The following is a 27,525-nucleotide window of genomic DNA, read 5'->3' on the forward strand; positions in this document are numbered from 1 at the left end:
CCAATCAAGTCACCCACTGAGCTAGTTCTATTAACCCTTGTCTGGGATGACAAAATGGAGGCATAGGTTATTTGAGTAACTAAGTAACTAAGACACAGCAGCACAATAGTGCAGCTCTGGCTCTATTGTGGCATTGGGCTATAATAGCAATAAGGTTACCTTCATGGTCTGGGAAGGCCCAATGGTCTTTGTAAATGCTTTATTTTTTCCCCACCCACTATGTAGTCTTGGGCTGGCCTAGAACTCACGGGATCCTCCTACCTCTGCCGTCTTAAAGCTGGGATTAAAGGTGTACACCACCATGCCCATCTTTTGAATACAAAAAGAGCCTGTATTGTGACTTCGGAAGTAGAGATCCATGTCTGGGTTTGCCTGTTTACCTGGCTGTTTCTTCACTTGTAAAAGAAAGGTGAAGTAATGTTCTCTGAGGGTGCTAATGAAAACCCTAAGATAAAGTCACAAAGTAGCCCTATGCTCGTGAACCCAGCACTCAGGAGGGGGGACACAGCCAACCAAATTCCAGGACAGTTAAACCTATCCAGGCCATTCTTGCATAGCAAGACTTTCAAAAAGGCAAAAAGTAAAAAAACAAAAGAAAAAAAATTAGACTGGGGAGATGTCTTAGTGGTTAAGGTGGTTGGCTGAAAAACCTAGCAATTTGGGTTCGATTCTCATTTTCTCTGTCTCTGTGTCTGCTTGCAAACAACTAAATAATCATTTAAAAATCACGAAGTAGCTGGGCGTGGTGACAACACGCCTTTAATCCCAGCACTGGGAAGGCAGAGGTAGGACGATCGCTGTGAGTTCCAGGCCACCCTGGGACGACATAGTGAATTGCAGGTCAGCGTGGGCTACGGTGAGACCCTACCTCAACGTCCCCACAGAAAAAAATCACGAAGAAAATTTTGAGGCTATCTCTAGTTGGCTTGGGTTAGATTCCAGGACCAGTCCGAGGAGGATCTCGTCGTAAGCTTTGAGTTTCTGCCTAGAGAAGTGCCTTCCACCTTCAGCTCCTCGCCGCTGGCCACCTCGCCGGCTTTCCACCGGCCTCCAGACGCCCTCCTGTCGTCATGGAGACAGAGGACGCCCGGCTCCGGGGCTCTCCGCAGTGCCCCAGGCGGGCCACGCGATGACGTACAGGCGAGCTCCGCACGGCGCCGCGGTGGCTGCCGGGATCGGGGCCGAGCAACTAGTCCGGCCGACCAGGAAGTGGCGGGCGGAGCCGGGGCCGAGTCAGCGCCTCGGGCGCCGCCGCCAGTGGCTACACGCGAGTCGGTGGGGCGCTGACGAGGAGCCGGAAGCGGCGGGCGGCCGGCGTGGGCGTGCGGCCGAGGCGCAGGCGCGGGGCGGCGGCGGCGGCGGGTGGCGCGGGCTGCCCTCGCTCAGGTAGGGGCTGCGGCGGCCGGGAGGGCGCGGGGCTCTGCCGGTGCTGCTCGGTCCCTCGGGGCCGCCGGTCCCCACGCCGGGCGGCGCGCTCACAGCCCCGCGCGAGCGTCGTCGTCGGGGCCGGAGGTTTGCCAGGCAAACTTTTGGGGGTGGAAAGGGCAGCTTCCCGGCCGACCTGCCGGCGAGCCGAGCCCTCGGCGCCCCTTCGCCCCGTGGCCGTGAGCGGGAGCCGCGCGTGGGCGCCGTCCGCCTGCACCCTGCTCGTACTCGTCGGAGTCAGAGACCTGCCCCGGGCTGACCGCTGACCCCCCCCCCCCCCCGGCTCCCCGATCTGGCCGCCCGGCGGGGATCGGCCGGCAGAAGCCGGGGAGGCCGAGCAGAAGGCGGCGAGGTTTCCGACGGAAGGGGAGAGAACGTGGGCCCCGGAGCCTGAAGAGTTTAGTTTTTAGCTTCTCAGTTCTGCTCACATGAACACGCCAGCTCTCCGAGTTACGGGGGTGTTTTTTTTTCTTCCTCGTTTTTAGATTATTTTTCAGAAAACGTAAAAGTAGACATGGGATATATCCTCTCTACTTCCCTGATTAGTACTAACATGTAGAATTTAGCACAAAAACTGTGTAGTCTTTGCAGAAGGAGGGAAAGTTAGGTGGAGCACGAGGAGGTGGCCATCAGTCATTGGATGCTGTGGCACCACATAGGTCGTCTTTGTTTTATAGAGGCCTTTCAGGTCGGCTGTACCGAGCACCACACTTGTTGGCTACATACACCCTGCTTCTTCCTGATGTGTGATTTAAGTTCACGTTTCATTTGTTAAAATAGTAACAACAGGTGTATGTATCGAATGCTGTTAAAGTTTTTTAAAATAGGTATAGCTTTATTTAATCTGCCTTAAAGTCATTTTTTCTTAAATACTTATTTATTTACAAGAGAGACAGACAGAATGGGCACACCAGGACCTCCAGCCACTGCAAATGAACTCCAGACACGCGTGCCACCTTGTGCATCTGGCATATGTGGGTCCTGGCGAATCGAATCTGGAGTCCTTAGGCTTCGCAGGCAAACGCCTTAACCACTAAACTATCTCTCCAGCCCATAAAGTCATCATTAAAAGGATAGGTTATCTGTTCCTACAAGTGAAATAAAGATTGATTCCCTGTTTTAGGAATTTTACAGTCAGCTTGTTTACCTTCTCACTTGTGAATTAGTTTTTTTTTCTTGTTTTCACATTTTACCTACTATCAAGACTGTTTCTTCCTACCTTCCTCACTTAGGTATTAATATATTATATCAAATCCAACCAAAATAGGAGTGTTGAAATAACACATTTGCATGACTTCACTATTTTTAAAAAGTAGGAAATAGCTAGGCGTGGTGGCGCACACCTTTAATCCCAGCACTCGGGAGGCAGAGGTAGGAGGATCACCATGAGTTCGATACTACATCGTGAATTCCAGATCAGCCTGAGCTAGCGTGAGACCCCCACCTTGGAAACCGCCCCCTAAAGGAAATATTTTCTGATTTTATTTAAACAATTGAGTTCAGTGTGCACAAGATTGATAGTGCCCTCATTTTACTTAGGATAAAATTGAGTTGACAACAGTCTTGTAGATTTTCTAGCCCATTGTATATTTGCAGTTGAAACACAATCCAAGTGTTTAGTCTTGGTCCAGTGATTTCCTTTGACTTACTTGAAGTCCTCACTGATTCTTTCTTTTATTTTTAAAGTTTTGAACTCCCTTTTATTTAGGTATCTTTTGGTCTTTTTATTTTTATTTTCTCATTTGAAAGTGACAGAGAAAGAGGCAGAGAGAGAGAATGGGTGCGCCAGGGCCTCCAGCCACTGCAAACGAACTCCAGATGCGTGTGCCCCTTTGTGCATCTGGCTAAGGTGGGTCCTGGGGGAATTGAGCCTCGAACCGGGGTCCTTAGGCTTCATAGGCAAGCGCCTAACTGCTAGGCCCTCTCTCCATCCCTCACTGATTATTTCTTATTTGTGCTTCTACTTTAAAAAATGAACTTTTTTTTTTTGGTTTTTCGAGGTAGGGTCTTTGGCTCTCAGGCTGACCTGGAATTCTCTGTGTAGTCTCAGGGTGTCCTTGACCTCATGGTGATCCTCCTACCTCTGTCTCCCAAGTGCTGGGATTAAAGACATGTACCATCATGCCTGGCTCATTTTATTTATTTTTCTCAATTTTTATTAACATCTTCCATAATTATAAAAAATATCCCATGCCCTCCCTCCCCCCACTTTCCCCTTTGATATTTCCTTCTCCATCATATCCCCTCCCCATCTCAATCAGTTATTTTTTATTTGAGAGAATGAGTGTGCCAAGTCCTTCAGATGCTGCAAATGAACTCCAAACACATGCGTCCCTTGTACACATGTGCAACATTGCACATTTGTGTCAATGTGTGTCTGGCTTGCTAGGGACTTGGAGATTTGAACATGAGTTCTTAGGCTTTGCAAGCAAGCACCTTAACTGCTAAGCTTTCTCTCCAGCCTTCTTCCTCCCTCTCCCTCCCTCCCTCCCTTTCTTTTTTTAAAAGGAACATTTACCAAGCTTAAATGCTTTAAAAATACAGGTGGAATGACTGAGGAATTTTCAACTTCATAAAGGTGTGAAAGCATTACAGATTTAATAAAAACCATACCTCAGGTTTTTGATATTTTCCTGGGCTGGTAATATAATGTTACTGGGCAGCTGCAGTGAGCTGCAGCTCCTTGTCAGTGAGGCGATCACATGGGCAGACAATTGGCACTGCACTAGGTACTGTTATTTTCTAAGTTATTTGTAGCAGGAGAGGTGTATTAGGTGCAGTTTCAACTTAAGTGATAGTTTTATTTACTATGAGTTTATTATATACGACCTCAGGGTAAGGCAGGGAGCATCTAACAGCTTTTTTTGTTTTGTTCTGTTTTTTTTTTTTTGTTTTTCGAGGTAGGGTCTCACTCTAGCCCAGGCTGACCTGGAATTCACTATGGAGCCTCAGGGTGGCATTGAACTCAGGCGATTCTCCTACCTCTGCCTCCCAAGTGCTGGGATTAAAGGCGTGTGCCACCATGTCTGGCTTCTAACAGTCCTTTTCTTACTGATTTAACAGTCTCAGTTTTTTTTTTGTTTTTTTTTTCAAAGTAGGGTCTCATGCTAGCTCAGGCTGACCTGGAACTCATGGTGATCCTCCTACCTCTGTCTCCCCAGTGCTGGGATTAAAGGCGTGTACTACCATGCCCAGCTTTACTTTTTAAAAAAATATTTAAAAAAAATTAGGGCTGGAGAGATGGCTTAGCGGTTAAGCGCTTGCCTGTGAAGCCTAAGGACCCCAGTTCGAGGCTCGGTTCCCCAGGTCCCACGTTAGCCAGATGCACAAGGGGGCGCACAAGTCTGGAGTTCGTTTGCAGAGGCTGGAAGCCCTGGCGCGCCCATTTTCTCTCTCCCTCTATCTGTCTTTCTCTCTGTGTCTGTCGCTCTCAAATAAAAAAAAATTAAAAAAAAATTATTTATTAGAAATAGAGAAAGAGGCAGAGAATGGGCAACTCCAGTTGCATGAGCCACCTTGTGCATCTGGCTTTATGTGGTTTCTGGGGAATCGAACCTGGGTGCATAGGCTTTGCAGACACATACCTTAATTGCTAAGCCATCTCTCCAGACCTCCCTTTTTTCTTAACGTAACTTAAGAAAAACTTTTTGACAACCCCCATACACATACACAATGTATCATGCTCATAGTTCCTTTCTACCACTTTCCTTTGTCCGCCTCCACTGATCCCTGCTTCTTTCTAACTAGTCCCTCTCCTACTATGTCATTTTCCTTTCCTCCTATTAGGCAGCACTATCTGAAAAAAGAAGCTGGAGAGATGGCTCAGCAGTTAAGTCATTTTCCTGCAAAGCCTGCGGGTTCGATTTCCCAGTACCCATGTAAGGCCAGATGCACGAAGTGGCACATCTGAAGTTTGTTTACAGTGGCAAAAGGCCCTGATGTGCTGTGCCCTTTCTCTCTCCTTTCTCTAGCTCTCAAATATATAAAAGTATTAAAAAGAGAAGCTTCTCTATTTAAAAGTGAGGGCAGTATTAATACATTAATAAATAAGCATAAATATTTACAAAGCAGTTTTGTGTGTATAATATACCTATTTAGCCAAACAATGGAAGTAGCTCCCCCTGCCCAGGGCTCATGACCTCAGCCATAGGCTTTTTAGAGGTTTTCAGTATCAAAGTGAATTCCTCCTATGGCCTCATATCCAGTTAGAGGGCAGTTACCTCTATAACAGACATGCCACTATTGCACCTGTGAGCACGGTTTACCTGGCTGGCCAGCTGTGTAGGATTCACTGCGGGTTGACTGTTAATTGTCCTTTTCTCCCCCAGACACCTGCATAACACTTTCCAGAGCTATGACAGCTGGTCAGCAGGGAGGAGGCTTCCTGCTCAGCTCTCTCTTGATTTCTCATTGTCCTGCAACTGAAGCTCGTGGTGTCTTCAGATAGGTTGTTATTGAGAGGGAGTTAGGTAGGATTATTTTCAGATTAGGCAGCTAGGAAAAGCCCCAGAGAGAGAATGGAAAGAGATGTCACCCTACCTGCTTTAAAAGAACCAGAATTCAGCATCTGATCCAGTCTTAGCAGTCAGCGCTCTCGTGTCCACTACACAGGTGTGCTGGCCTCTTCCTCAGTCCAGACCAGTGAGCTGTCACACTCGCCTGCAGTGGGGAAAGCCCACTGCAATAAAATTATAAATAGGGGCTTACTGAGAGGGGTAACTTCCTCTCGAGATTTCCCTATGTTTTTGGCTGCTCATCTCCAGACCTGAATCTGGGGGTCCCAGTGCCAGTAAGACCATGTCTCCCACTCTGATAGCCAAATCAGGAACATTTTTTTTTTTCTCTACTTCTACTTCTACTTTTTCTTTTCTTTTTTTTCTTTTTCTTTTTTTTCCATGGAGGTAGGGTTCCTAAGCCAGGCTGACCTGGAATTCACTATGTAATATTGAATGCATTGTGATTATCTTTCTGCCTCTCAAGTGCTGGGATTAAAGGTGTATGCCACCGTGCCCACCGCTACGCTGGTCAGAAATGGATTCTACAGAGATAGAAGACAGAGAATGGGCACATTAGGGCCTTCAGCCACCGCAAATGGACTCCTGACACATGCACCACTTTGTGCATCAGGCTTTTCATGGGTACTTAGGAATTGAACTTGGGTTGTTAGTCTTTGCAGGCAAGCACTTCATTCACCCATTAACAACTAAGCTATCTCTTCATCTCATACTTTTTCTCTACTCTTTAAAAAAAAATTATACACACACAAGATATGGTCTCCTCCTAGCCCAGGCTGACCTGGAATTCACTTTGTAGTCTCAGGGTGGCCTTGAACTCACAGCGATCCTTCTACCTCTGCCTCCCCAGTGCTGGAATTAAAGGCATGCACAGCTGGAAATTTTTTTTGTTTGTTTATTTGAGAGAGAGCAGCAGGTATATATATATGGAATGGCTTATGTGGGTACTGGGGAATCAAACCTGGGTTCTTAAGTTTTCCAGGCAAGCATCTTAACTGCTGAGCCATCTCTCCAGCCCTTTCTATCCTTTTAAAAAATACTTTTATTTATTTATTTGCTAGAAGAGAGAGAATGGGCATGCCAGGGCCTCTAGCTGCTGCAAATGAACTCCAAATGCATGCACCACTGTGCATCTGGCTTTACATGGGTACTGGGGAATCAAAACAGTCTTTAAGTTTTATAGGCAAGCACTGTAACCACTGAGCCACTCTCTAGCCTCTCTACCTTTATTTTTACTTTTTTTTTTTTTTTGGTTTTTGAGGTAGGGTCTCACGGTGCCCCCAAGTGCTGGGATTAAAGGTATGCGTTGGGCTGGAGAGGTGGCTTAGCGGTTAAGTGCTTGCCTGTGAAGCCTAAGGACCCAGTTCAAGGCCCGGTTCCCCAGGACCCACGTTAGCCAGATGCACAAGGGGTTGCACGCGTCTGGAGTTCGTTTGCAGTGGCTGGAAGCCCTGTCACGCCCATTCTCTCTCTCTGTCTCTTTCTCTCTCAAATAAATAAATAAAAATGAACAACAACAACAAAATTTAAAGGTGTGCGCCACCACGCCTGGCCATCTCTACCTTTTAAGATCTGTCCTTTAGAAAAAACTTTCTGAAAGCTGGGTGTGGTGGCGCATGCCTTTAATCCCAGCACTCCGGAGGCAGAGGTAGGAGGATCGCTGTTGGAGGCCATCCTGAGACTACATAGTGAATTCCAGGTCAGCCTGAGCCAGAGTGAAACCCTGCCTTGACCCCCCTCACAAAAAAAAACGCTGAGCTGGGTGTGGTGATGCATGCCTTTAATCCCAGTAGTTGGGAGGCAGAGGTAGAAGGATTGCAGTGAGTTTGAGGCCACTCTGAGACTACATAGTGAATTCCAGGTCAGCCTGAGCTAGAGTGAGACCCTCCCTTAAAAAATCAAAACCAAAAACAAAATTAAAAAAAACAACAACAAAAAAACAACTTTGTGAAAGGGCTGGAGAAATGGCTTAGTGGTTAAGGAGCATGCCTGTGAACCTAAGGACCTTGGTTTGATTCTCCGTGTCCCACGTAAGCCAGATGCAGATGGTGGTGCATGCATCTGGAGTTTGTTTGCAGTGGCTAGACGTGCTGGCATGCTCATTCTCTCTCTCTCTCCCTCTAATAAATAAATAAAAATAAATCTTTCTGAAAAACCCATCTCATGTCTACCTCCATGCCCATGCTAAGCTTCCCTTTCCACATGGGCTGCCAGTCCTTCTCAGTCTGTTTATTTCAATTCTTAAAAACAGATAAGAACCCAAGGTTTGGAGTTCTAGGCCTTTCCCTAAACCCCTTAAACCCTGTTGCATTACCATCTAGTTTGGTGGAAAACCAACAACAGTCTTGGCAATAATCTGTATTGTTTTGGAGGTCCCAGGGTCTCTCTGGTCAACATTTCCCTTGCTTGGCACTGGGATTTTTCTGTAACAACCTATGGATTCTGAGTCTAGCATTATCTACCACCAAAGGATAGGAAATTTTTTAGATTCTTGGTGATTAACATGCAGTTTTTTTAGTTGTGTGGAAATTACAGTTTTCAAAAATGAAGCGATTATTCAATCCCATTTCCCTTCAAATCAGAAAATTTTATAAACATTTGTTTTAGAAAATATTTTATTTTTGGGCTGGAGAGAGGGCTTAGTGGTTAAGCGCTTGCCTGTGAAGCCTAAGGACCCCGGTTCGCGGCTCGGTTCCCCAGGTCCCACGTTAGCCAGATGCACAAGGGGGTGCACGCGTCTGGAGTTCGTTTGCAGAGGCTGGAAGCCCTGGCGCACCCATTCTCTCTCTCTCCCTCTATTTGTCTTTCTTTCTGTGTCTGTCGCTCTCAAATAAATAAATAAAAAAAATTAAAATATTTTATTTTTTAGAGAGAATTGGCACACCAGGGCCTCTAGCCACTGCAAACTCCAGATGCATGTGCCCTCATGTACATCTGTTTTATGTGGGTTCTGGGGAGTCAAACCTAGGTCCTTAGTTTGCATGCAAGCGCCTCAACTGCTAAGCCATGTATCTCTACAGCCCTCTTGGTTTTTTGAGGTAGACTCTTGCTGTAGCCTAGGCTGACCTGGAATTCAGAATGTTGTCTCAGGCTGCCCTCAAATTCACAGCAATCCTCCTACCTCTAGGATTAAAGGCATACACCACCACACCCAGGTAGACATTTGTAATATATTAACCCAGCCTCTTTAGTTCATGAAGAATTCACCAATTTTTATTTATTTTTTATTCATTTATTTTAGAGGGAGAAAGATGGAGATAGAATAGACATGCCAGAACATCTAGCCCCTGCAGATGAACTCCAGATGCATGTACTATCATGTGCATCTGGCTTTATGTGGGTACTGGGGAATCGAACCTGGGTCCTTAGGTTTTGCCGATAAGTGCCTTAACCACTAAGCCATCTCTCCAGCCCACCAATTTTTAAAATGTCTTTTTTTCTTTTTTTCCTCCCCAGGTAGGGTCTCACTCTCAAAACATCATTTATATGTAGTTCTGCATGCTTGCTCTCTTTTGCCAGATCTGCCTAGATAAAATGTGAGCTTAAAATATGAGCCATACTTTTGGGTTAAAAAGATGGTTCAGCGGTTAAGGCACTTGCCTGTGAGCCGTACTTTTAATTAAGATTATATGTATTTGGGCGGGAGAGATGGCTCAGCCTTTAAGCTGCTTGCCTGCAGAGCCTAATGATCCATGCATCTGGAATCTGCAGCGGGTGGAGTCCCAGGTGCACCCATTCTCTGCCTTCTGTCTCTGCTTGTTTAAAAAAAAAAAAAAATACACACACACACACACACACACACACACATAACCAAGAGTTCAAAGACAGCACAAAGTGTATATACATATATACATATGTATATGCGTGTGTGTGTGTGTGTGTGTGTGTGTATAGTAGGTTATCTGTTTATTTGATGAGATTGGACATACTCAGGGTGGCTTGGCTGTAGACTATTTGAGAAAGAGCCAGGGTGGCAATGAGGATGAACTTGAACTGATGCTCATGTAACATGCTTGATTTTGTGTCTGGGGGGATTAGACCTAAGGCAAACACTCTACCAACTGACTATATTCCTATTCCTGAAATAGTATATATATTTTGCATTTGTATTATATCTACATCCTAATTAGCCACATTTTCAGATATTTAATAGGCACATGTGGGTCATAGTTACTCCAGGACAGCATAGTTCTAGAATTTTGAGAATAGTTCTCTTCCTTTATTACTGCCTAGCCCAGTGAATGGGTAAGTGAATAAGTTCAAATGCCAGCAAACTAATAACACCAGGTGATTTTTATTCAGGAGAAAGCTATGGAGGTCTGTGGACTTGGCTCACAGCTTTGGGTGATCTGAAACTTCACCTCTGACATTTGTTGTTGCAGCATTATGGATCCAAGCCTGTTAAGAGAGCGGGAGCTATTCAAAAAACGAGCCCTTTCTACTCCTGTGGTAGAAAAGCGGGCAGTAACTTCTGAGTCCTCATCTTCGTCCAAGAAGAAGAAGGCAAAGGTAGAACATGGAGCGTCATCAAGCTCTAAGCAGCATTCTGGTGAGTCTAGTTGTTGAGGTCTTTCCGATTGCTGTTTTTCAGGAAACTAGTATTGGCAAGTTCATTTCAACATTCAATTCAACATTCATAAAAGATACTTTGTTAAAGGATGGAATTTAAGGATATAAGAGGTTAGTCATAATCTTGTGCTATTAAAATTTAGTTTTTTTTTTAAATATCACTATTGAGTTTTAGCTTATATCACATACTGTTCACATACTTTAAGGGCATAGTTTAAATATTTGTAGTAAATATAGTGAAACCATTCCTACATTTCCATTTTAGGACATTTCAATGTCTTAAAAAATTCAGTATGTACTCATTTGCAGTGACTGTTCTGACTGCAGCTGCAGGTTACCAATAATCTACTTTCTTTTAAAAGAATAGTTGTTGATTTATTTTTATTTTTGAGAAAGAGAGAAAGAGGCAGGATTTCTCAGTGGCCTTGCAGCCCAAGTATGTGGAGTCTTCAGCAATAGCGTCTTACATCTATTCCTGGTGGGAAACCAAGGGCCTCGGCAATGGCCTGTAATGTTTTGGGGACATCAGGGACCTCCCTGGCCAACAACTCACTGGAAGGTATACCATCCCTGGTGCTGAAAATTTTCTAGCAACAATCTACGGCCCCTGGGTGTTCCATTTCCAAAAAATGTAGGTTTCCATATGATTTATTTATATCCTTTTAGATTTTGATTAGCCCTCCTTCCACCTTTCTGGAATTGAGCGGCAATAAACATGATTGAACAAGTATCTGTAAGGTAATGAGATGAGTCCTTAGGATATATGCCTAGGAGTGCTATAGCTGGGTCATGTGGTAGATCTATTTTTAACTGTCTTAGGAACCTCCACACTGATTTCCACAATGGCTGGACCTGATTGCATTCCCACCAACAGGGTAGAAGGGTTCCTCTTTTTGCACATCCTCGCCAGCATTTATGGTCATTTGTTTTCATGATGGTAGTCAATCTGATAGCAGTGGGATGGAATTTCAGTGTAGTCTTAATCTGCATTTCCCTGATGACTAAGGATGTAGAACTTTTTTTTTTTTTGATGCTTATACGCCATCTGTATTTCTTCTTTTGAGAACTCTCTATTTAGCTCCATAGCCCATTTTTAATTGGCTTGTCTTCTTATTATTTAACTTTTTTTTTAAATTTAACTTTCTGAGTTCTTTGTATGTCCTAGATAATAATCCTCTATCAGATGTATAGCTGGCAAAGATTTTTTCCCATTCTGTAGATTGATTCTTTGCTTTATTCACAGTGTCCTTTGCAGTATAAAATCTTTGTAATTTCATGAGGTCCCAGTGGTTAATCTGTGGTTTTATTGCCTGAGCAGTTGGGGTTATGAAAGTCTTTGCCAAGACCAATATGTTGAAGGGTTTCCCCTACTTTTTCCTTTAGCAGTTTCAGAGTTTCAGGTTGTATGCTAAGATCTTTAGTCCATTTGGATTTAATTCTTGTGCATGGAGAGAGAGAAGAATCTATTTTCATCCTTATACAGATACATATCCAATTTTCCTAGCACCATTTGCTGAAGAGGCTGTCTTTTCTCCAATGAGTATTGGCATTTTATCTAATATCAGGTGGCTATAGCTACCTGGACTTATATCTGGGTCCTCTATTCTGTTCCATTTATCTACATACCTGCTTTTGTGCCATACCATGCTGTTTTTGTTACTATGGCTCTGTAGTATAGGTTAAAATCAGGTATGGCGATACCTCCTGACTTATTTTTGTTGCTCAGTATTATTTTAGATATTCGAGGTTTTTTTGTGATTCCAAATGAATTTTTTAATTGTTTTTTTTTTCTATTTCCATGAAGAATGCCTTTGGAATTTTGATAGGGATTGCATTAAATGTGTAGATTGCTTTAGGTAAGATTGCCATTTTCACAATATTGATTCTACCAATCTAGGAAAAAGGGATGTTTTTCCATTTCCTAGTATCTTCTGCAATTTCTCGCTTGAGTGTTTTATAGTTTTCCTTGTAGAGATCCTTTACTTCCTTGGTTAGGTTTATTCCAAGGTACTTTATTTTCTTCGATGCAGTTGTGAATGGGAGTGATTCTCTGATTTCATCCTCTGTTTGTTGTTAGCATATAGGAATGCTACTGATTTCTGTGTATTTATTTTGTATCCTGCTACATGGCTGTAGTTGTTTATCAGCTCTAACAGTTTGCTGGTAGAGTCTTTAGGGTCCTTTATACATAGAATCATATCGTCAGCAAATAATGATAACTTGATCTCTTCCTTTCCAATTGCTATCCCTTTTATGTGCATCTGTTGCCTCATTGCTATGGCTATGACTTCCAGTACTATATTAAATAAAAGTGGGGACAGTGGACTCTCTTGTCTTGTTCCTGATTTTAGTAGAAAAGCTTTCAGTTTTTCCCCATTTAGTAATATGTTAATTCAGTCCTATTTTTAAAAAAAAAATTTTTATTTATTTGCAAGCAGAGAGAGAGAGAGACAGACAGAGAGAATGGGCATGCCAGGGCCTCTAGCCACTGCAAATGAACTCCAGATACATGTATCACTTTATGCATCTGGATTTACGTGGGTACTGAGAAATTGAACCTGGGTCGTTAGACTTTGCAGGCAAGCGCATTACGCAATTTCTCCAGCCTCCCCATTTTTTGTTTCTCAAGGTAAGATCTCACTCTAGCCCAGGCTGACCTGTAATTCACTATGTAATCTCAGGCTGGCCTTGAATTCATGGTGACTCTCCTAACTCTGCCTTCTAAGTGCTAGGATTAAAGGGGTACACTACCATGCCTGGCTTTAAAAAATACTTTATTTTTTTTTTTGTTTATTTGTTTACTTATTTGAGAGAAGAGAGAGAAAGAGGCAGATAAGAGAGAATGGATGTGCCAGGGCTGCTGGTCACTGCAAAAGAACTCCTCTTGTACATCTGGCTTACGTGGGCACTGGAGAATTGAACCTGGGTTGTTAGGCTTTGCAGGCAAGGGCCTTAACCATTAAATCATCTCCAGCCCCTTAGACTTTTTTCAAATTAATTAATTAATTATTTTTTGAGAGAGAATGGCTGTGACAGGGCCTTTCAGGAGCTGAGGAGCTCCAGATGCCTGTGCCCCCTTTTTTGCATTTGTGACATTGCATCCTTGCGTCACTTTAGCATCTGGCTATACCATGGGACCTGGAGATTGAAACAAGTGTTTTTAGCCTTTGCAGGCAAGTGCCTTAATCACTAAGCAATCTGTCCAGCCCCCCCTTTTTATTTTATTATTTTTTTACCTTCTTATTTATTTTATTTTTTGAGAGAGAGAGAGAGGCAGATAGAGATAGAGAGAAAGAGAGAATGGGTGTACCAGGGTCTCCAGCCACTGTGAATGAACTCCAGATGCATGTGCCACCTTGTACACCTGGCTTACATGGGTCCTGGGGAATGGCAAATGCCTTAACTGCTAAGTCATTTCTCCAGTCCCCGTTTTATTATTTATTTTATTTTATTATTACTATATTTTTATTGACAACTTCCACGATTGTATATAATATCCCATGGCAGTTCCCTTCCTTCCCCCACTTTCCCCTTTGAAACTCTACTATCTGTCATATCCCCTCCCCTTCTGTGATGCTCTGGAGCCATGGAGGGCATGATACAGATGTTTAGTTTAGGGCTGAGCACTGTCCTCAGCCCTTGGATGAGTTTTGATTCTCCCTATTGTCTACCACAGCAAAAAGCAGCTTTTCTACCCAAGGCAAGGTATGCACCACCACACCTGGTCAAGTTTTTAAAAAAATACTTTATTTATTTATTGGGGGGGGCAGATAGAACATGGGAATGCTAGGGCCTGTAGCCACTGCAAATGAACAGATTCCAGACACATTCACTACCTTGCACATCTGGCTTTGTGTGTGTACTGGGGAATTAAACCTGGATCCATTGGCTTTGCCAGCAAGTGCCTTAACCACTAAGCCATCTCTCCAGCCCATGAAGTTTTTATTTTTATTTATTTTTTAGGTAGGGCCTGCTGTAGCCCAGGCTGACTTGGAATTCACTATGTAATCATAGGATGACCTTGAACTCATGGTGATCCTCCTACCTCTGCCTCCACAGTGCTGCGATTAAAGGCATGTTTCACCACGAATTTCGGACCAGCATTATAGTACCAGACATGAATTACCTCCAGTGAGGTGGGCCACAATTCCAGTCAGAAAGTGCTAGGTTACCCCCATAATGATCTTGCTGCTAGTGCCTGGCAGGTGGGTATTGTAGCACTTTAGGGTCCACTGCTGGTTATGACTGTTGATGACTTTTCTTCTCCAGCAGCCTGCTAAGCACCTTCTAGCACTGTGATAGCTAGCTAGCAAAGAGGAGGCTTCCAACTCAGTTCCAGCTTGCTTTCTCTGTCCTGCAACCAAAGTGTATGGTGTCTTCAACAATAGGTACTCACCATCTAATTTTGGTGGGCCACAATAGCAACAGCAACTGCCAGAAATGCAATAGCATTTATGCACTATGCTTTTATTCCTCAACTTTGCTGAAGTCATTTTTTGTTTTTGGGAAGTTTTTTTTTTTAATTTTTTAACATTTTTTTTAAAATTAGTTTTATTTCAGAGAGATAGAAAGAGGCAGATACAGAGAGAGGGAGGGAGGGAAGGAGAATAGGTGTGCCAAGGCCTTCAGCTGCTGTAAACGAATTCCAAATGCATGGGCCACCTTGTGCATCTGGTTTACATGGGTCTTTGAGAATCAAACCTGGGTCCTTTGGCTTCGCAGGCAAACTCCTTAACCTCTAAACCATCTCTCCAGTCCCAGTATTTTGATTTTTTTTTTTTTTTTTTTGAGATAGGGCCTTATTCTAGCCCAGTCTGACCTGGAATTCACTGTGTAGTCTCAGGCTGGCCTCAAACTCACGGTGATCCTCCTACTTCTGCCTCCTGAGTGCTGGGATTAAAGATGTGTATCACCATGCTTGGTGCTCTAGGAAGGTTTTTCTAAAATTTCTTCATCTTGCCTATTGGACTGGCTTGACATTATGATGTTGACTAGAATGAAAGTAGATGTTTTTGGTCTTCTTCCTAATTTTCCAGGGGGGTGGGGGTTGAGGTAGGATCCTTCTTCCTAATCTTCCTAATCTTGGGGGAGCATTTAGTCTTTTACCATTACATCTGATACTATTTGAGGTTTCTGTAGATACCTTTTATTAGGTGGAAGATACTTCTATTTCTAGTTTGTTGAGTTTTTAATCATAAATAGAAACAGTCAAGGTCTTTTCCCCCATGTATCACATGATGGTGTTCTTATCCCTTATTTAATATGATATATTAATATTAATTGAATTTCAGGTGCATGCTAAAACAACTTACCTTCCTAGAAAAAATGCTACTTGCTGTGGCATATGGCCCCTCCCTTTTTTTTGGTTGCACTATTCAGTTGGCTTACATTTTGTCCTAGATTTTAGCATTTCTGTTAATGAGGGACATGTACTGTACTGTTTTATTATGATGCTTCTCAGGGTAATTGATCTGAAAACGATTTATGAAGTGTTCCCCACTGTTTTATGACAGGGTTTGTGAAGGTTTATTATTTTTTCAGACATTTTGGAGAATTTATTCATAACCATTTGGGCCTGAGCTTTCCTTTTTATGTGGTTATATCGGATAGCTGCTTGTTACAGGCCTGTCAAGTTTTCTATTGCTTCTTGAGTTGATTGTGCTATTTTGTGTTTTCTGAGGATCTATTAATTTTATAATTTACATTATCCAAAGTTATCCAAAGTATTCGTAATTCTTTTGATATTTTCAGGGTCAGTTGTGAGTGGTACCTATCTTTCATTTCTGATTTGAGGTGTTTGTGTTTTCTTTCTTTTTTAATAGTTTTTTTTTTTGATATTTTATTTATTTATTTATTTGAGAAAGAGAATGGGCACACCAGCCACTGCAAACAAACTCCAGACATTTTTGTTGATCTTTTCAAAGAACCAACTTTTAGTTTCATTGGTTTTCCTGGTTTCTTTTTTGTTTTTTAAGGTAGCGTTTCACTCTAGTCTAGGCTAGGTTTCTTTTTTTCTATAAAAATTTAACTTATTTCCACTTAAATGTTTCATTATTTTCTTCCTTGTGATTGGTTTGGGTTTCCTTTTTCTCTTTTTTATACAGAATTTCACTGTGTAGCCTGCAGTGTCCTCAAACTCAAGATCTTCCTACCTCATATTCCAAGTGCTGGTCTGGTATTAAAGATGCATAACACTGGGCTGGAGAGATGGCTTAGCAGTTAAGGGTGTTTGCCTGCAAAGCCAAGGGACCTCAGTTCAATTTCCCAGGACCCATGTAAGCAAGATGCAGAAGGTGGTGCATACAACTGGAGTTTGTTTGCAGTGCCTGGAGGCCCTGGCGTGCCCATATTCATTCCCTCCCTCCCTCCCTCTTCTCTGACTCTCTCAAATAAATAAATAAATAAACTTTTAAAAAAATTAACTTTAGAAAAGACAGATGTATGACACTGTGTCTGGCTTATTTTATTTTTTGGGGTGAGTGTGTGCTCATGAGCTCTCATAAATAGTGAGAGGACAGTTTTGCCTTTCACCCTGTTTTGTCTCAGGATCTTTCTCATTGGTTTTGTTGCCGACTGCTGTGCTTATCATGAGCTTCTGGGAAATGCTTCTGTCACTGCCTCTCATCTTGGTTTCAGTATGCTGGGATTGCTACTATGTTTTTTGACTTTTAATATGAGGTCTGGGGATCAAACTTGAATACTCAGGCTTGAATAGATGCGAGTTATTCATCCAGCCATCACCTCAACCTTAATTTGCCCTTCAATACTATTTGGTTTTTCCAACAAATGATCAACAGTAGCTCCACAGGCTGAATGTATGCCACACCTGCAGAGTACTACTTGGTTTTTTTACTACTTATTTTTTGTTGTTGTTGTTGTGTGTAACATTTTAGAGTTACTGTCAAGAGAGACCTGACTCCTTTCCTGCCCCTCCCCCCATGCTGTGGGCTCAGGGCATTGTGGGAAAGCTGTTGCTGCTACAGCTGCTCCTTCTGGAACTGCTCGGAGGAGGCTACAGTGATGCATCCTTACTTGTATCAGTCGCTAGTGTGCTGGTCCATGCTAACGATAACTCTGTCCTGTAGTTTGTTATCTAAAGTTATACAGCTCCCTTCCCACTTGCAGACTGGGTTGTTACTGAAGTTTCCATATGTGTCCCCTAGTCATGTAGTTCTAAAAACTATATGTGAAGTGTAAATGGCCCAGACTCCGACTGTACAAACTTCCCTTCAGCCCACCAGTGTAATAATACTAAATTCTTGAGTTTTCTAGTCCTCTTTGGGTGGTGCTTGGCTTTCTCTCTGATTCAAACCCAAATTTCTGCAACAGGAGAAGGAAAGAATGAGTGTGGCAGGGCCTCCTGCCACTACTCGAGATGCATTTTGTATGTCTGGCTTTACATGGGTACTGGGGAATTAGAACCCAGGTTGGCAGGCTTTACAAGAAAGCACAATTAACCACTGGACCATCTCTCCAGCCCAGACCATTGTTTTTACTTATTTTATTTTTTTGGTTAGTCTCACACTGGCCTAGGCTAACCTGGAATTAAAATTAATTGTGTAGTCTCAAGGTGGCCTTAAACTTACGGTGATCCTCCTACCTCTGTCTCTCAAGTGCTGGGATTAAAGGTGTGCCACACCATGCTCAGCTCCAGACCATTATTATTATTATTTTTTGTGTGTTTGTTTTTAGAAGTAGGGTCTCACTCTAGCCTAGGCTGACCTAGAACTCACTATGGAGTCTCAGGGTGGCCTCGAACTCACAGCAATCCTCCTATTTCTGCCTTTCTGCCTCCCGAGTGCTGGGATTAAAGGCATGCGCCACCACGCCCGGCCCCGACCATTGTTTTTAAATTTAACTTTGCTCAGGTTCTTTGGACAGGATATCACATTGTTGCAGGGTTACATTCAGTCTACCACATAACCATTCCAAAATCTCAGTGACATAAAACAAAGGCTTGGAGCTAGGAAGATGGCTCAGTGGGTCAAGCCGCCTGCTTGCAAAGTTTGTTGGCCCCAATTGAATTCCCTGGCACCCATGTAAAGTTGGACATATGGTCTAGCAATTGTTTTCTTTGGCAAGAGACTCTGGCATGCCCTCTCCCCCTTCTTAATTTTTATTTTATTTTGTGGCAGGTCTTACTCTAGCTGGGCTGATCTTGACTCACAGAAATCCTCCTACCTCAGCCCCCCAAGTGCATGCCAGGGCCTTCTGCCATTGCAAATGAATTCTAGACACATGTGCCGCTTTGTGTTGGCTTTACATGGATACTGGGAAATCAAACCTAGGCCATCAGGCTTTGCAAGCAAGCACCATCTCTCTAGCCCCTTTTTGTTATTTTGTTTGTTTGTTTTGTTTTGTTTTTCAAGGTAGGGTTTCACTCTAGCCCAGGCTGACCTGGAATTCACTATGTTGTCTCAGGGTGGCCTGGAACTCAGGGCTGGGCGATCCTCCTACCTCTGCCTCCTGAATGCTGGGATTAAAGGTGTGAGCCACCGCCTTTTTTTTTTTTTTTTTTTTTACTTTTTTTGTTACTTTAAATAATGCTGTCTTAAACATGTCTGTCAACTGAGTTTCTTTTTTTTTATTTCTTTTTTCCTATTTTGTTTTTTTGAGGTAGAGTCTTGTGCTAGCCCAGGCTGATTTGAAATTCACTATGTAGTCTCAGGCTGGCTTTGAACTCACAGTGACCTTCCTACCTCTGTCTCCTGAGTGTTGGGATTAAAGGCTGTGCCACCATCCCTGGCCTTAAATGAGTTTTTGAGGTATGATATTAAATAGATTAGGGAATTCACATTTATGAATTTTAACTGTATATTTAATGAAGGACATTCCCACACAAAAAGTGAAATTTTCACTTGTTTTTCTTTTGTACTAGAAATCTTATATCTAGTCTTAAGTCAGAAACAGTTTTGTAGTAACAGGTGACTTTCTCAGCAGAGGCTGAAGGCTGCCCTTACAGCTTGTGTGCTCCTTCGGTGGAAGGCTAGACGACTTCGGTGTCACGCTTTCGGATGTTGGCCATCATACTTCTAAGTGGGTTAGGTTCACTTGTCAGGTCTTTCACAGTTTTGTTTTTGACACAGCAGCAGCAGTCAAGCACTTCATAAAGGAAAGCCAGCACTATTAGGGACACCACTGTGAATATAAACAACAGCAAGATGACAAAGCAGGCAGTGTTCCAGTTGTCATGGAAGGGGTAAATTTCTTGAACTTGAAAACCTAGGTATTGATAAACAGAGGTAGTGGTTTCATTCCAGTGGCTAGAAGCCATTCTTAGAAATTCCACTTCTGTGTTGCTCTTTGGAATCTGTAAACAGAGGAAATGAACAAATGTAACCAAACTGCAGATTTGCCTTTTTCTCAGTACTAAAGTTCCTTAGTAAATTTATACAGTCAACATCAATTTTCCCGTTGTATAGTGACTGAATTGTATTTTAACATTTACTGTATGTCTATGCCAAGCACTTAAATAGTAGATGAATATTTGTGTTTAAGATTCACAAACGGTTGGGAAGATGGCTCAGCTGTTAAGATGCTTGCCTGCAAAGCCTAACGACCCAGGTTCAATTCCCCATTATCATGTAAAGCCAGATGCACAAAGTGGAGCATGGGTCTGGAGTTTGTTTGCAATGGCTGAAGGCCCTGGTGTGCCCATGCTCTCTGTCTCTTTCCTCTCTTTATCTCTTTCTGCTTGCAAATAAATGAATGAAAATATTCTCAGACAGAAATTTAGCTGTTGGTAGCTGGGTGTGAGTTTGAGGCAAGCCTGGGTTACAGAGTGAGTTCCTGATCAGCCTGGGTTAGAGCAAGACCCTGTCTTGAAAAAGAATGAGTAAGTGAGAGAGAGAGAGAGAAATTGTGAATGTGCAGGAAAGCAAGGCAGCAGGCTCGATTTAACCCTTGAGTAAAGCAGTAGCAGGGAGCTGTTGCCTAGAACCTCCTGGGAAGGCTGCATCATTACCCATGGGTTCTTCTCCCTTGTGGGTTCAGTGTATTGTTTCCTCTTTTCACTCCTTTTGATTTGGGTGACAGATGATCTGAGTTGGGGTATTGTGGCTGAGTAAAAAAGAGGAGAGAAAGAAAAGCCAAATATGAATTTCAGAATATAGATAAAATAAAAATTTGGTGTGTGAAGAGACCCTGTTTGGATTGTTTGTTATATAGATAACAGTCTTAAGTGTTTCGTATCTGTAAATGATCTGATGGACACTGACATTTAAAAAATGTAAATAAATTCAGCCCTCTTCAGTGTATCAGTTATAACATTATCATTCTTTTGAGCAAGTAAGCTAATGAGCTAAGTTTTGATAGTGCTACTGATCAAACCTAGGGCCTTGAACATGCCAAGTGTGGTATTTTGAGTAGATGGCCCCCAATATATTCATTGTTTTATTAGTTTGTAGTTTGGATCTGTAGCCATCTGGCTGGAGGATGTTTCACTGGGCAGATCTTAATGTATGGTGGTGGGTTTGAAATTCCAATCTAAACATATGCAAACTGTTTAGTTCCACCTGGAGCTCCTGAAGTGTGCTGTGTGGCTTTTGGCTTGTGGTTTTCTGTCTCTGCTTGGACCTGTGAAAGCAGGGCCAGCTGCTTCTGCCATAATGCAACTTCCCCTGGATCTGTAAGCTTCAATAAATATCCCTTTCTCCATAACTGTGCCTGGTTTGGAAGTTCATCTCAGCGAACTTGAAGCTTTCTGCTACACCAAAGAGCTATATCTTCAACTCTTTTTTTTTTTTTTTGTTTGTTTTTTGCTACATAGTTCAGGTAGCCTTAAACTTGATATGTATCCCTAGCTGATTTTAATTATATTTTATTTATTTATTTGAAAGAGAGTGAGAAAAAGAGGTGTGTGTGTGTATGTGTGTGTGTGTGCGCGCACGTGTGTGTGTGTGTGTGTGTGTGTGTATATATATATATATATATATATATATATATATATGAATATATATGAGAGAGAGAGAGAGAGAGACACAGAGAGAGAGGAGAGAGAGAAATGGGGCTGGAAAGTTGGCTTAGTGGTTAAGGCACTTGCCTGCGAAGCTTAAAGACCTAGGTTTAATTATTCAGTACCCACATAAGTTAGATGCACAAGGTGGCACATGTGTCCAGAGTTTTTCTGCAGTGGCTACAGGCCCTGGCATGCTCGTTTACACTGTTTGCTTCTTTCTCTCAGATAAGTTTGAAAAATAATATTTTAAAAAATGCAACTTTTGGCCAGATGTTATATGTTATAACACATGCCTTTAGTCCCAGTACTTTGGAGGCTGAGGTAGGAGGATTACTGTGAGTTTAAGGCCTGCTGAAATGCAGATGTTCTTGTGCAGGGCATCATATATTGTCACAGGTACTTTTACTTCTGTTTAAAATGAGCTTTAGGGGCTGGAAAGATGGCTTAGCAGTTAATGCATTTGCCTATGAAGCCTAAGGACCCAGGTTTGATTCCCCAGTGCCCATGTGAGCCAGATGCACGAGGTGGCACATGGGTTTGGAGTTCATTTACAGTGGCTAGAGGCCCTGGCGTGCCTGTTCTTTCTCTCAAATAAGTAAATAAATTAAATAATTTAGAAAGAATGAGCTTCAGAGTGGTGCAGCACTCTGGAGACAGAGGTAGGAGGATCTCTGTGAGTTTGAGGCCAGTCAAAGAGTTCCAGGTCAGCCTGTGCTAGAGTGAGGCCCTATCTTGAAAAACAAAACAAAGCAAAAAACAGTTTCCGGTTCCTTGTGAAAAGCAGAGGAAATAGGCAGAGGAGGAATAGGACCGTGGGGGACTACCGGGCAGTGCTAGGGATCAAGCCCAGGGGCTCCTGCATGCTATGCATTCACTCAGCGATGGAACCACTTCCCCAGCCCTTGACTGTGTACTGTATTTCTATGTGGAAATGCATCTGATACTTGCCACTTTGAATGTTGAAGCTCAAACCATTCTTGTATCACTTTGCATCTTAAATCTAATGTGTATTCTTTCAAAGCATACAAGAGTTCCAGTACTCTTTTGCATTAAATCTATGGTAAATCCATACATGAGCTCTCCCTGTCACATTGAGATAATCCTTATTGAAAAGGAACAGATTGTTCTGAAGCCAGAAGACGAGGTTGTACAGAAGAAAAAGATATCCTAGAAAAAACTTAAGAAACAAATCTCAGGAGTAAGTTCACCATGAAAATAAGTGGAAAGAAAAGTACAAAAAAATTATGGTAAATCTTACTGCAATAGATTAGGTGTAAAGAAATGTGAAAGAAAGGCTAGGTGTGGTGGCACATATTTTTAAATCCCAGCACTCAGGGAGGCAGAGGTAGGAGGATCGCTGTGAGTTCGAGGCCACCTGGAGACTACATAGTGAATTCCCTAGAGTGAGACCCTACCTCAAGAAAACCAAAGGGGGCGGGGAGAAATACACCATTAGGTCTTTCTCCTATTCTGAGACTATATAAGTGTGAAAATAAAATATAAGTGAAACAAACAAACAAAAAAACCCTTTAATATCTGTTGTGGTGCATGCGTCTTTTATCCCAGCACTTGGGAGGCAGAGGTAGGAGGATTGCTGTGAGCTTGAGGCCATCCTGAGACTACATAGTGAATTTTAGGTCAGTCTGGGCTAGAGTGAGATCGTACCTCAAAAAACAAAACAAAACAGTGATCTAAAATGTAAGTGTATATCAAGCAGGTGTTATAAACATGTCTTGTAAAAGCTGAAAGAGTTTAAAATTAAAAGTAAAAAACAAACTTGTGGCTTCTATCCTCCTTTCAAAATTTCATCATGGGAATTGAGAACTTTAAAACAAATAATGCCATTTTTAAAGTGTGTGCTTCTCTTGTTACCCCACAGATAGTCTCTCTCTGGCCCAGGCTAACCTGGACCTCACTGTGTAGTCCCAGGCTGGCCTCTAACTCATGGTGATTCTCTTACTTCTGCCTCTGGAGTGCTGGGATTAAAAGCATGTGTCACCCCATCCTGCTTCTAGATTTTTTTTTTAACTTTTTTTTTTTGGGGGGGGGTTTCGAGGTAGGGTCTCACTTTAGTCCAGGCTGAATTGGAACTCACTATGTAGTGTCAGGGTGGCCTTGAATTCATGGTGATCCACCTACCTCTGCCTCCCAAGTGCTGGGATTAAAGGTGTGTGCCACCATACCCGTTGTTTTTAACTTTTTATATTTTGTTTTTTGAAAGGGGGTGGTGGTGAGAATGGGCGTGTCAGGGCCTCTAGCTGTTATAAGGAACTCCAGACTTAATGTGCCACCTTGTACATCTGGCTTTATGTGGGTCCTAGGGAATTGAACCTGGGTCCTTTGGCTTTGTAGACAACTGCCTTAACTGCTAAGCCATCTTTCCAGCCCTTGTTTTTGGTTTTTGGAGGAAGGGTCTTACTCTAGCCTACTCTGACCTGGGATTCACTATGCAGTCCCAGGCTTGTCTTGAACCCATGGCTATCCTATCTTTGCCTCCTGAGTGCTGGGATTAAAGGTGAGTGCCACCACGCCTGGCAGCTTCTAGTTTTTGTTTTATGTTATGTTTGGTATAGTCCCTTCACCTGTTTTTCCTTCTGTTTCAGAAACCCCAGTGGAACATTTATGGGAGTAGATAGAACTTGTTCTTCTGGCATGTTAGCTCTCCTGATCAAAATAAGATTGTGCTTTACCTTTATTTATGATAAAAATCCTTGAATTGTTTTCTTGTACTTTTAAGTACTTTTATTTTGAAATACAATTATAAATGGTTAAATATAGAGCAACCCATTCAATTCAGTCTTTGGAATTCTGAGATAGGGCTTACCTATAAGATGGTTTGGTGGAATATAATGATCCTCCCATTTATTCTAGTTATACATACATTATTTGATAATGTAGACTGGTACAAGTGTTACAACATTGTGAAATTTTTTTTTTTCGAGGTAGTGTCTTCTTGTAGTCCAGACTGACCTGGAATTCACTATGTAGTCTAGGGTGGCATTGAGCTAACGGCAATCCTTCTACCTCTGCCTTCTGAGTGCTGGGATTAAAGGCGTACACCATCACATCTGGCTAACATTGTGAAATTTTAAGTTGTAAGTAAACTGTTATTTGACAGTTATTTTTATGTTGGACTTTTTGGTTCCCATGTATTATATAGTGAGCAGGAATGCTTTCTAGATAATTAACCCTACTGTACTGAACCTGAGAGATCAGATATCTTGTTACAGTTCCACACAGCAAGGGATACTCTGTTCATGCTGGCTGAATGCTGATTCAGAAGCAGAAGGAGTAAAATTATGAAAAAAACAAGACCAAAGCCTTTAACGATGAGGTATACTTAGTACCAATATAAAAGGCTTTATAAAAGCTGGTATTTAGCTTGACATGTAGTGTGTATCACAGAGCTTTGTTATCTACTAAACAATGAGACATTCATATTCATATATGATAAAATTAAAAAATTCGGTTGATTGCTCTGAGCTAGGAAAATCATATTACCTAGAATCATCCTCCTTCCTTAACTAGCTCTTCTTAGAACACATTTTTGTTTTCAAATGATTGTCAAAAATACTGAATTTATATTCTCATTAGCTGTTTAAGAGTAACATCGTTATACTTAAAATTATATGATAAATATATATTTTGTGTGGATTGTCAAAAATGAGAGGATATTTTAAAATATTTTTATGTACTAATAAGGAGTTGTCTTTTATAGTAAGATAAGTTTCACTGAGAGGAATTATTTTAATTAAAAAGTTAGGAGTGTTAAAGCTCTATAAATGATTTCTTTCTACAGTAAAGTACAGCTCACATAATGATTATGTTGAGATCTTAATTTTTATATAAAAAATCATAATTATGATAATTTCTTGGCCTTCTCTGCATTTGTACTAAAAAATCAAAGGTAATTTTGAATTATTTTTTCATATTTGTTAAAATATAACAAACTTTCATGTCATTAACTGTTTTCTACCAGCCAATTTAATTTGTATATGTTCAAAAAGCTTTATTACAGGATTTGCTATTAGTGTAGATTTTTCTTTAAGAAAAATCCTTTGTTAAGACAGCCTGGACTCCTGAAATGAAATTGCTCAAGAAAATGAAATTAGCAAGGAACCAGTGAACATCCAATGCTTTTGGCTTACTTAGGGCCTGATACAAATCAGGTTCATATAAAATGTGATGAATTTTCCATTCAGGCACAGATGGGAAAGGTGCTTATCAAATAGCATAAAGCAGTTACGTATTTTTCATAACAAAAATCTCATCAAATAATAGGATGAATGCATTGTTTCTCCGTGTCTTTAGTAGGTATAAGACTTTCAGGTTGATTTTCATGGTAAAATATTTTTCTACTGCGTCAAGGACATGGCTACTAAATAAAAAGATTAAATAAACCTACCTCTTGTCTGGAAGGATGCTGTTGAAGCAATGGTATCGTCTGTAATGCAGTCTTGTGAACAGCCAAGATGGAGCTGTGCTTCTATTGGTTGACCACAGTGCAGCTGACAGTTCCCTCTGCTCATTTGCATTAGGTCCTGCCGCCCTGAAGAGTAAATCATTCATAAACTTGAATAGAGCTGTCTGGGGATCCACTGCCACTCCTTTCCCTTTATTGTTTGTCCCTAAACTAAATCTCTCGATAGGATTGGGAGTTACTAACCAATGGTAATTGCTTGAACTCTTTACTTTAAAATTTTCCATACTTCAGCAAATATTTCCGTGCCAGTGTCAGAAGATAACCAGGTGAAAGGCAATAAGCTAGGAAACCCTGCCTCCCTCTCATGATTCTCTCTCTCTCAAATAAATAAAATATTTTTTTTCTAAAAAGAAAACAATAGAGTTGGAGACTTAGCTCAGTGGTAGGACTTGCCTAGCAAGTGCAAGGCCCTGGGTTCTGTTCCTAGCACCAGGGGGAGAAAAAAAGAGACAGAAGCCAGGGATGGTGGCACAAGTCTTTAGTCTTGAGAGGCAAAGGTAGGAGGATCACCATGAGTTCGAGGACAGCCTGGGCTAGAGTTAGACCCTACCTAAAAAAAAAAAAAAAAAAGCATCTGCGCGAGAGAACATTACCTCTTAAATAAACTTTTTAGGGAGGATTAAGTATGAAAGCCATTGAGCATGGTGTTTGGCACATAATAAGTGTCCAACAAATGCTAGTAATTGTTATTGTTAAATTGTCTTGAACCATAGAAGTAATATTTCCCAAGTGCTGGGATTACAAGTGTGTGCCACACATCCCCTCAGCTTTTGAAATAGCATGTTTAAAAGCATACCTGTAAAGCATTCTTTTTCATTTTATTTTGTTATTAGAGAGAGAGAACGATAGAGAATGGGCGCACCAGGGCCTCTAGCCATTGCAAACAAACTCTAAACACATGTGCCACCTTGTGTATCTGGCTTACATGGGTGCTGGGCAATTAAATCTGGGTCCTTAGGCTTCGCAGGCAAACATCTTAACCACTAAGTCATCTCTCCAGCCCCTCTAAGGCATTCTTGAATTCAACTTTAAATAAATATTTTATTTGAGAGAGAGAGAACGAGGGGGAGAGAGAGAGAATGGGTGTACCAGGGCCTGTAGGCACTGTAAATGAACTCCAGATACATGTACCACCCTGTGCATCTGGCTTTTGTGGGTCTTGGGGAATCAAACCGTAGTCATTTGCCTTTGTAGGCAAGTGCCTTAACTGCTAAGCCATGTCTCCAGTCCCACTTTTTTTTTTAATTAATATTATAGACTTAATGGACCAATTAAGTTATTTTCCAGAATTACAAACTATTTTTAAGGGAAAGTTACATCTCATAGTTCATTTTGGTATCAAAAATGGGGCTAGAGAGATGGCTCAGAGGTTAAGGCGCTTGCCTGTAAGACAAAGGACCCAGGTTTGATGCCTTAGTACCCGCATAAAGCCAGATGCACAAGGTGGCGCATGTGTCTGGAGTTCATTTGCAGTGGATAGAGGCCCTGGTGGCGTGCCTGTTCTTCTCGGTCTGCCTCTTTCTCAAATAAATAAATAAATAAATAAAATATAAAAAATTAAAAAGAAAACCCAAAAC

General features: G+C 41.9%; 2 protein-coding genes across 3 annotated transcripts in view; one reads left to right on the forward strand and one right to left on the reverse strand.

Annotated features, from left to right (window-relative positions):
- The first annotated feature begins 1,334 nt into the window (after nt 1–1,334).
- The window catches only part of Gtf2e2 (general transcription factor IIE subunit 2), a 103,359-nt gene continuing 77,168 nt past the window's right edge, over nt 1,335–27,525 (forward strand). Inside the window, exons 1-2 of the mRNA XM_045158719.1 lie at nt 1,335–1,386; nt 10,322–10,488. Coding sequence (XP_045014654.1) covers nt 10,326–10,488 — 163 coding nt within the window. The 5' untranslated portion in view covers nt 1,335–1,386; nt 10,322–10,325. The remainder of the gene's footprint in view (nt 1,387–10,321; nt 10,489–27,525) is intronic.
- Nucleotides 19,305–26,041, reverse strand: Smim18 (small integral membrane protein 18). 2 transcript variants are annotated; one of them, XM_004666937.2, is made up of 2 exons: nt 25,871–26,041; nt 19,305–19,818 (listed from the first exon to the last, which is right to left on the reverse strand). In XM_004666937.2, the coding sequence occupies exon 2, from the start codon at nt 19,780–19,782 to the stop codon at nt 19,495–19,497; it is 288 nt and encodes a 95-aa protein (XP_004666994.1). In that variant the 5' UTR covers nt 19,783–19,818; nt 25,871–26,041; the 3' UTR covers nt 19,305–19,494. The 2 variants fall into 2 exon arrangements, with proteins under 2 accessions (XP_004666994.1, XP_045014656.1); XM_045158721.1 differs by lacking the exon at nt 25,871–26,041 and adding an exon at nt 20,473–20,540.

This window comes from Jaculus jaculus, chromosome 9 (genome assembly GCF_020740685.1).
Source record: "Jaculus jaculus isolate mJacJac1 chromosome 9, mJacJac1.mat.Y.cur, whole genome shotgun sequence".
Classification (NCBI taxonomy): domain Eukaryota; kingdom Metazoa; phylum Chordata; class Mammalia; order Rodentia; family Dipodidae; genus Jaculus; species Jaculus jaculus.